Source organism: Nanorana parkeri, unplaced genomic scaffold, assembly GCF_000935625.1.
Source record: "Nanorana parkeri isolate BGI_ZX_2015 unplaced genomic scaffold, ASM93562v1 scaffold281, whole genome shotgun sequence".
In the NCBI taxonomy this organism is placed as follows: Eukaryota; Metazoa; Chordata; class Amphibia; order Anura; family Dicroglossidae; genus Nanorana; species Nanorana parkeri.
Genome location: NW_017306549.1, coordinates 128,061 through 138,855, shown reverse-complemented (window position 1 = coordinate 138,855; position 10,795 = coordinate 128,061). Strand labels below are relative to the sequence as shown.

The 10,795-nt window shown below is 40.0% G+C and overlaps 1 protein-coding gene across 1 annotated transcript in view; it reads right to left on the bottom strand.

The window, feature by feature from the left end:
• Positions 1–288: 288 nt before the first annotated feature.
• LOC108787743 (sulfotransferase 6B1-like) overlaps positions 289–10,795 on the bottom strand; it is a 15,086-nt gene continuing 4,579 nt past the window's right edge. The window contains exons 3-7 of the mRNA XM_018557365.1: positions 8,215–8,304; positions 7,067–7,193; positions 5,861–5,955; positions 3,851–4,007; positions 289–468 (exon numbers count right to left, since the gene is read on the bottom strand). Coding sequence (XP_018412867.1) covers positions 338–468; positions 3,851–4,007; positions 5,861–5,955; positions 7,067–7,193; positions 8,215–8,304 — 600 coding nt within the window. The 3' untranslated portion in view covers positions 289–337. The remainder of the gene's footprint in view (positions 469–3,850; positions 4,008–5,860; positions 5,956–7,066; positions 7,194–8,214; positions 8,305–10,795) is intronic.

Below are 10,795 nucleotides of genomic sequence, written 5' to 3'. Positions count from 1 at the left end.
AATGTGGCTTTTATTTAACAAATACATAAAAACATAAATAATACCCATAATTAAGCCCAAGGTGTCATGGTGATGTATTTGTTATAACATGTTTGATTTTGGAGTTTATCTGGAATGTTACCACAATAAAGTTGGATTTTTATGGACACCAACTTTTGTGGGGCTGATTGTACAAGAATTGCCAAAGGAGTGGGAGCACACTGAAGCCTGCACCTGGTGCATACATTTGACTGACAGTCAGAGGTGGAATTGGAGCAGTGAGGTCTTGGTGCTTTTTGGATATTACATAAAAACATCAGACTTAAAACAGAAATCTAATGTACCAGACTAAAATACATTAAAATGTGCAATATTTTTCATAGTTTATCATATTTCCCAGTTTTGTTCCAGCAAGATACTTTTCAAACTGTGCATCCACCTCTTTGCTCTGTTCTTCAGTAAAAAGACTCTTCCAGTCCCCAACCTCTCCTGTAAAAGCAATACAATAAAAAATAGTTATTATAATTTAAGAGTTGGAATCAAGTAGCAATCCAATTTGAACTTTATAAAAAAAATTAAAAAGAAGTTATCATTTTGGGACCTCAACCCAAAAAATTAACCCCATTTCTAAACTTGACAAAAAAAAAACATAATCCTATGGAAGGCATGCATCGACTCTTATAGGTGAAGTGCTGTATTTGCTGCTGTTTTTTCTGATTTTAATGACATGCTGAAAGCCCCCTCCCAATTTTTGACTACATTATTAGATATATGATTAGATATCTCTAAGAACAGTTTGGCATTTTCCAAGAACATTTTTTTGGAGGTCTGTCAATTTATGAATGGTACAGAAAATGGTGTGCAAATTTTTGTTCAGCATAAGGCGAGCAAAAACGCCAACATATCTTGTTCAGTTAGCCGTTCTTTAAGAATAGCCCCCCTATCCCTAAAATATGCCTGGGCACCATAGTCAAATTTTGATCTGATGGCTATAGAAAATTAACCACCAACATTGTAGAGAACAGTTCTGTTTGGCTAGATATAATTTGAATGGGTTGCTGTTTATGTTTCTTACAGTGAGGCTTATTTATTTTAGCAGTTTGAGAATCTTTACTCAAAAAAAATGTATGCATGTTCACTACATTTATATAGTGCCGTCAATTTACACATTCACATCAGTCCCTGCCCTTAACTTTCAAAAGTTTTAATTGTTTTCATCGAAACAAAAAAAAAAATCACAAAACACAACATTACTCACAAAGGAGAGAAAAAAAAATCAAAAAAACCAATTACATTACAAAACACTGGTGTGTATACACGCCCAGTTACATCCAAGAAGCTCCCGGCAGGCCGTGTATACACAGCGGCCGGCCGGGAGGTAGTTAATAGCATTATTTTATTAACAAGCCAATCAGTAACCGTTGATATTAATATAAAAATAGTTACTGCCATAAGATCCCTACCAAGCATCTTTAATACAAAACCAAAGGCTCAATAGCATTCATTATGCATGAGTAGTGCAGCTATAGGGTTGCATCCCCCTACCAAGCAACCACCATGGGTGAGACCATACCATTCCAGCCAAAGTGTTTTCCCATTCCCATCATGCCAGAGGAATGTCTATAAGTGGTCCTGGCTTTTCATATAAATAGAGTTACTCTACATTTAGCAATAGCCCAAAACCTCCTCCACCTGACATGATGTCCATGGGAGTCCAATTCAGAGTCCGTTAAATCCTTCACCCCTATTTTAAATCTTAAGGGTATTAATCTAGATTTATAACCCCTAGCAGACTAAATTAGCTGACAGTGTTTACAAAAGCAATATACAAGAAAATACACATAAGACAAAACAATATGACAACACAAATACCCCCCCCCTCTAATGAAGGCAAAATCTAATACAATATTAATATCAACGGTAAACGTTTGGTTTTTGGTCGGGATGGGTTAGGGTCCAAACTCTACCCTTTTCTTTTTTTCTTTCCTTTCCTTCCCTCTTCCCCTCTTTCCTTTTCCCTCCTTCCCACTTCTCTTTCCCTTTCCTTCCCTTTCCCCCCCCCCTTATGTATTTACATTATTGTAGGACTTGTATAGGCCAGCCAAGGCCCCCAGATCTGGTCGAATTGTGTCACTTTATCCACAAGAATACTTGCTAGCTTTTCATGGGTCATGATCCAAGACAGCGTATTCTTCACCTGCCTCAATTATATCCTAGGGGTTTTCCAGGCCCTAGCAATGGTGATTTTAGCTGCCAAAAATATAAAAATTATTAATCGTGTACAGTGCCTCGAGACTCCGGGGACGGCCTCATTAAGGAGGGCATATCCGGGGTCCCTAGGAACGCACACACCCGTGACCCGAACTATTAAATTGAGAACCTTTCCCCAGAATCTACAAACGCAAGGACACGACCACCATACATGGTACATGGTGCCCCCAAGCCCACATCCCCGAAAACACAAAGGTGATGATCCTGGGAACATGCGAGCCAGTCTAGAGGGCACCAAGTACCACCTAGAAAAGACTTTAAAATTAGCCTCCAGTAGTGAGACATTCAATAATCCCCGAGTCGTCGCCCTAATGCGTTGCTTCCATATCTCTTCAGAGGTTACCATATTTAAATCCTGTTCCCAGGCTAGCATGTATGGCTGTTTAGGGGTGGGCTTCAACATAATGGAGTAGAGAAGGGAGATAGCCCCTCTTTGATTAATAGACTGAAGGAACCGGCGTTCATAATGCTAATATAGTGTGCAGGTAGTGATTAATTTGGTAGTGGCGAAATGATTCTGACAAGGGCATGTCCAGAGTCTCCCTGCAATACTCCAATGTCAGAGGCCTCCCCTTCCTGAGGTACTGTCCAATTCTATACAAGCCCTTGTCCAGCCACCACTGAAACAATTTAGGATCCCTACCAGGCTTAAATGCCGGATTCCGATATAATGGAGCAAGGGGGGTGTGGGGTGAGCTCATATTTCCATAGGTTTTTACCCGATCCCAAAGGGCCAAAGAGTTAGAAAGAGTTGGGGCCATAATGGGTGGACGCAATCTAGGAGGCGTCCATTTTAATACATCTAAAGGTAGATCTCTAGCTGCCTTGGCCTCCATAAGGATCCAATCAGGTAGTTCCTCTGCTGAATATATAGCTGACAGTTGGGCCATACGTGCAGCCTGATAATACTTATGTATATTTGGAACTCCCAACCCCCCTGACTCTGCCCTTAAGCAGCTTACAATCTAAGGTCCTTATCTCATGTTCATTCAAGCCCAAGTTAGACAGGAGCCAATTAACTGCATGACAACATGTCTTTGGAGTGTGGGAGGAAACCCACACCAACACAAGAACTTGCAACTTCCTTGCAGATAGTGTTCTGACCAGGATTTGAAAACAGGGGACCACCAGTACTGCAAGGCTGAGGTACTAACCATTACGCCACATGTGAAGCGCAAATTTCTGTTCACTTTGAATACCCAATCATGTGCAGATGTTTTTCAAATGATTAGATAATTAAAAGCTAATATTCACACATTTTTTTCATTGAAAATTTGTAATTGCTTTAGTAAATCAGCCTTATGTGGGGGGCGGGGGACTTAAAAAAATGTTTTCTTTTTTACATTTTTTTTATGCTTTATTTATTTTTTTATAATTCTTTAATTTTTATATTACTTTTTTTTAGATCCCATAGAGATACATAACTTTTCTGAAAACAAATCATTTTTCTTTGCAGATGATTGAATGGCTCATTGGTTGGCTAAAGTGAACAGCTTTATTTTGCTAAGCCCTCTTACTTTTATAAATCAAACCCAACATGGTTGCTTTCAATCTGTGTTATTTGTACAATACAAGATATAATTAAGTTTAAATAACTTACCCTTTCGGAAGAAAACATTCCCAAGATTTCCATGTGACTTAGTGGAGTTCTGCTTCATAGATGAAAAAGTAGTTTTTTCCTGTACCAACTTGATTTGCTCATCTGTCAGAGCTAAGCCATAGAAGTCACATATTTTTTTCAGCTCTTTTGGTAGGTCCTTTAGATGTGAAATATATAACGAGCAATTACTGCTTTAATGTTTTACCATCAATAGCAAAAATATATGGTTATATTATTAAGAACAGGATGATGTAATTTCCACAGCATTGGAGGACTCTCACTAGAAAATACACTCCCAAGATTGTGGAGAAGTAGGTGATTGTCAACCAATTCACAATGGAGGCAGGTGAATACTCAGCTTCATTCACAATTAGTGTAGGCCCTCATGATTAAATCATTCAGGAATTTAGGTAAGGACACTGACAGTAGATAAAGCAGGCTGAGGGAAGAGTATAACATCTTCAGGCCAAAAGGGAAGTGGAAGAAAAACTGCAGGTCTGTACCAGGAGCAGATAGCTAAATAAAACTCAGCAGCTTTCGCTGACTGTGGGTTCCACTTTAAGTGGAGGTCCCAATGGGAGAGTATCTCCATTCAGGACCACCAGCCCACTCCATCCCTGATGTCATTGTATCTGCCCTGCCACAGTTGGAGTGCCTAGTCTAAATTTAGCAGGGAGCTAGGCTGTAGTCAACCTGAGCTCTGATTTTTATCGTTTTTTGCATTTATTGGGTTTACCCTAAGCCTAGGGCATTATTTGCTTCTGCCAGTTGTTGGGGAGTGTTCTCCAGCAGATAGAGCTAGAAAGCACATTGTTTTGGGTTATTCATTTTTATTAAAAACCCTGGCTATTCAGTAAACTCTTTATTGCTGTTGATGTATATTGGGGAAAAAGATAAATATTCAGGTAGCTCTTCTAGAAGGGTCTTTGCCTCCCAGGCTTTGCCTAGAGAGGAGGTCAATTGTGAGGAGCCTTTTTGCCTCTCGGGCTTGCAACCTAGGAAGGCCTCATCAGCTTCAAAATCCAGTCCCAGGAAATAGGAAATGCTCCTATGCCTGGGCCTTGAAGGTAGGAAGGTGGCTAGAAAAGGGCAGCACTTTCAGAAAGCTGACTCAGTAATTTGCTGGTCTCAGCCTAAAGGCACACATAGAAGAATCGCTGATCTCAGTTTAAAGGTACGCCGTATCAGAGGGACTAAAGTTATTTCTAATAGAGTGGAAGGATTTTTGTCGCTGTTTGAGTATATGGTAATCCCTATCCCTCTCTCCCATGGACACTGAGCCAATAAGACCTGCAAATAAAGAACGATAGCATGGATGTCGGTCAATCAGTTGCCGCCGGTTGGTCGGTGAGTGCTTTAGGACATCTGTAGGTCAGATGATCAATAGTAAGGCTAGGAGGGCATGATAAACTCAGCGGCTCCTTAAAGGAGAACTATGAGGTGAGTGATTTACACACATCCTCATAGCTAGAGCCGATGTGTGACACTGAAACTGTTACACGTCGGCTCTATAGATCGGAAAATGAGCGAACACATATTGTCGCTTGCTCACTTCCTGATCATCTCCCTGCAGAGAGCAGTGACTGTCTGTCATGGCTCCCTGCAGGGATTCCCCCTCCCCTCTCCGATCCTCCTGCACTGACTGGAGGAACGGCTGGGGGAGGGGGCGGGCACAGCTGGCTCTGCCTCCAGGTAGACAGAGCCCGCTGTCACTCACACAGCTGGGTGGATCTCGACAGTATTGTCGGGATCCGTCCTGGCTGTGGCGCTCTCATTATATATCGGGTAATAGCCTGCTATATATGGAGCTTTGGGTCCAATCATTTATTTCAGTAGTACACACTTTTAATTACATTTGGAAGTCCCTGTAGTGTATTCTATAGATTTATTTTATACTGTACACAAATCTTGCAAGCAAAACCTGTACCAAATTTTAAGCATAAAAGAATCAGATTCCAGTTTTACTGCAAAGTTATTGGAATTACTATAGACTGAAGGGCAAACACTTACCGCTTTCATGTCTTCAAATGTAAGTACAAGGATATTTCCATCATCAATGTGTTTCTCCCACTGAAGGGTAAAATCAAAGTACGATCCATAGATTACTGAAATAAAGACAATATGAAACACTTACAATCGAAAATGCCGTAAAACACAGACAGTGACCCTAATTTATTAAAGGAGAAGAGCATGCTCACTGTCAAAGTGAATTTTTACTTATCTTAGTGAATAATGTGTAACAAAAAAAAAAAAACTCACTTTGCAAAGAATACTCAATCATGTGCAAGGAGAATTAAATAAACATTTGTTTTTGCTTGCACATGATTGGATGATTAAAGTTAGCATACCTTCATATAATTTACTGGATGAAAATACCTTAAACTTAGAGAATGAGGTTACGTTGTGCTGACTTCAATCATTCATGTGCAAGCAAACACCCTGTATTTTTTATTTTCATTTAATGAGGTAAGTAAAAATTCACTTTGCAAAGCGCAAAAATGCACTTTGATAGTACATGCTCTATTCTTTTAGTAAATCAATCCCATTGTCTCCCATGTTAAAGGGTTTCTCTACTTTACCTGAAGGCTTAGCGCTTGACCCTGAATTAGCAATGAACAGGTAAAGTTTTTACATTCTGCACAGGAAACTTTTGATGCAATATCCCAGATAGCAAGCAATTGAGCTGCAAGTTTGAAAATGACTTGCTAAACTATTGCAGACTTGCCAAGCTTCACAATTTTGTTGCACAATTACAGCAAGTCTGTGTTGCAAGTCTCCAGATCAACGTACTTTGCAAAAGTGCTGCACACTTGCAGAGCTCTTGCTGTAGACCTGCCAAGCAAATTTGCTACAAATTCAAAAAGTGTCAATTAGAACTTGTGCTGCGAGTGTTCTGCAAGTCTACAACTTGCCAGGAATGTGTGCAGCAAGTTAAAAAGAAATACAATTTAACCCTGCCACTAGTGTGTGCCAAGTTATCCTTGCTATCTGGGATCCTCCCAGTAGATCATTTTCCTTTTATTAATATATAATGGCATTATTAGCTAAAATATTGCCAACATTTTATTAAATGTTTAGAGATCAAAATGCAGTTGTACATCTAAAAATATGTTAAGAACACAAGTAGCTGACATTAAGAGTGTAGGATTTTTCCTTTTTCATGCGCCCCCACTACATTTCTAAGACATTTCTTTTTCAAAGACATCCAGTACGTACCATTTCCAGTTATATAATCCTTGAAGAATAAGTCCCAAGATTCATATGAAGGAAGCACGGGATTATTGTTTGAGAAATGGTAGTAAGACACAGCTGTGTCTTTTGGATTCCGAAGGATGATTAACATCTGCAAAAAAAAAAAAAAAAGATAGATATATTAAAGAGGCATTGTTACATGATGCATACTGTACATAACACATTATATACTGTATAAAGAGCTATTAGTGTATCTAAACACACAAAAACAAATGTGATATATTGCAGCATACCAGTCCTTAGATGTGTTGGCTGCATTAGTCTTCTTTTCTCAGGTTTTTGTTTCTTTATTTTCACCTGGTAATCCTGCAAATGGCAACGTTCCTTTCCTTTGGTGGCTACATAACTGTGGGGGGAATCTATAGAGGTCACTAGGCTGCTTTCCTGATTTGGACTTCAAATACGTCTTCCTATCTTCATCTCCATTGCATGGGGGGCAGAGGAATTAGTTTACAGATGATAGCTTGGAAGGAAGATATCATTGTGCCTTCTGTTCACTTCACAGAAAGTTATAAGGACGCTGCATTTCTGGCAAGATCAACAGGTATTTTCTGTATTTGCTGAAAATGAAAATAAATGCAGACACACATCTAAGGAATATATAAAAGCTGTAATATATAAAAATGTTGTTCTTGGGTTCAAATCATTTTTAAGTAGTCTTGATGCCAATCTCCTCATAGGAAAAGAAAGGCCTAGGATCCATTGAATGTTCGCGGAAACTAGTCAAAAAAACAGGTTCGTTAAATGTCCAAGCTAACTGAATACAGGGCCGCCTGTGTCCTATCAAACAAGCCATTGATTGCTAAGGTACTAGCCGCTGGCCCACACAGTGACATTAGTTGCAAGGATGCAGGCAGGTGCACCATAACAACAGATGTGGCTATGGGCTGCCGGCATCTTAGCAACCAATAAAGCTGTGTACCCAACGATATGCAGGGAAAATAATGTGAGGAAGCCATAGTAAGCAGCAACATCCTCTATGCTACAGGACTTAGAATATCTATCCATTAATGCAGGAAAAACACTGTTGAAGAAGTTGTACCAAGCTGCAGCATCCTGGCTGCTAAAGGACTTGTTTTCCATATGGTTGAACATCTTCACTTATACTTTACCTTGGTCTTCTTTTCAAAAAAAGTTTTAGGAATGTTTTCATATGTAATATGTGATGACATGACTCTTGGCGATGGCTGTTGATTCAGGTACTTTAGAGAAGAAAAATAAAAGGTTAGTGGTAATATATGTTTATTTTTTTCATCAAGAAATAACATACTGTATGTACAGAGGAAGAAGGGAAAGTAGCATTTCTCTGTTGGAGTCACGGATAAAGCAAAGTGAATAGCTTGAGTTTTCCGGTTTCGGTCCTCATCTCCATTCCCACCACACACACAAACTGATTCATCATAAATGAGCTCATTACAATAAAGATTTAGATCCTATAATTTTCTGCAGTTTGTAAGTTGTCACTGTTCTTTGCACTCCTTTTACTAACCTGCCAGGTTTAATATTAGCTGGGTCATGTCCACCAGAGGAGACATTTACTCGAGTGGACAGTCCAATAAAAACACTAATACCTGCTTTGTATGCTATTTATGTGTTTAATTGTTTCCATAAATGTACATGAGAGAAAAGGGAGACAGACAGGAATTATCATGCGAGACACACAACGAATATATTGCCAGTTTTTTAATATGATACAGGGTCCTAGAATGTTCTCACCCTTACAAACTATATATTTTAAAACCCAAGTGAACTTTGAATTCAACTGCTTACTGTCCGGTCGTTGTAATTAAACAGCGAGATGGCTCACACTTGAGGTCGTGTGAACGTTTTTAAATGTTGGTCGTTACATACAAGCGCTTGGGCAGCTATAGAGCCGTCCGATCACTTGTACGATGCCCCTCCCATCACTGCTCACCCCTTTCAATCACTGAACCCGGAAGTGATTCCAGATTCCGTGTCATTTCTGTGCTTCATCAGCTTTTTTTGGGTCTATAGGTGACATTAGGAGTCTAACAGACCCCTGATGTCTCTATGAAGAGGACCTGTCACCATATCTGTGCTATTACATAAGGAGCATGATAGATCCCTGTGATAGTAATAAAGGTTAAGTGGAAAAAAAGAAAAAAAAGTTTAAAAAAATGTAATTCACATATAAAAAATGAAATTTAAAAAAACAATATTTTTTAAAAAAGTTCCCCACATACAAACAAAAACAGGCGTCGGGGGAGCCTATGTGTGAAAACCACAGTTGTGCCACACATGTTCCATTTCAAAAGTCAGAGTGCGAGCAATACTTCTAGGGCCATCAATCACTGCTAACACTAAATTGATGAGCAGTAAAAGCTTTTAAAGCAACACTTGTGGGCAGTTTTGAGTATGGTGGGTTTTTTTGCGATTTCACAGGCACACACAATTATAAGGCCTGACATGTTTGGTGTCTATTTACCCGACATACCCCCATATTTTACCTAAAAATTGGGTAATAAAAATGTTTCACAACAGAACATAGGGAAAACAGTTTTTTTGCAAAATTGTGGGTACTTATTTTCTTTATATAGTAAAAAATAAAAACCCCAGTCTCTATCTGTCACAAAAAAATTACATCAAATTCATTTCGGTATGATGTTGCATGACTGAGTAGATGTCAAAATACACTATATTACCAAAAGTATTGGGACGCCGGCCTTTACATGCACATTAATTTTAATGGCATCCCACTCTTAGTCCATAGGGTTCAATATTGAGTTAGCCCACACTTGCAGCTATAACAGTTTCAACTCTTCTGGGAAGGCGTCCACAAGGTTTAGGAGTGTGTCTATGAGAATGTTTCACCATTCTTCCAGAAGTGCATTTGTGAGGTCAGTTACTGATATTGGACGAGAAGGCCTGGCTTGCAGTCTCCACTCTAATTCATCCCAAAGGTGTTCTATCGGGTTGAGGTCAGGACTCTGTGCAGGCCAGTCAAGTTCCTCCACCCCAAACTCGCTCATCCATGTCTTTATGGACCTTGCTTTGTGCACTGGTGCGCAGTCATGTTGGAACAGGAAGGGGCCATCCCCAAACTGTTACCACAAAGTTGGGAACATTAAATTGTCCAAAATGTCTTGGTATGCTGATGCCTTAAGAGTTTCCTTCACTGGAACTAAGGGGCCAAGCCCAACCCCTGAAAAAAAAAACCCCAAACCATAATTCCCCCTCCACCAAACTTTACACTTGGCACAATGCAGTCAGGCAAGTACCGTCCTCGTGGCAACTGCCAAACCCAGGCATGTCTATCGGATTGCCAGACAGAGACGCGTGATTTGTGACTCCAGAGAACGCGTCTCCACTTCTCTAGAATCCAGTGGCAGTGTGCTTTACACAACTGCATCTGAAGCTTTGCATTGCACTTGGTGATGTAAGGCTTGGGTGCAGCTGCTCGGCCATGAAAACCCATGCCATGAAGCTCTCTACGCACTGTTGTTGTGCCAATCTGACGGCCACATGAAGTTTGGAGGTTTGTAGCTATTGACTCTGCAGACAGTTGGCGACTTCTGCACACTGTGCGCTTCAGCATGTTTTGACCCCGCTCTGTCATTTTACGGGGCCTACCACTTTGTTATAATACCACTAACAGTTGACCCTGGAATATTTAGTAGCAAGGAAATGTCATGAAACACCTGAATCCAATGATTTGGGGGGGGGTCCCAATAC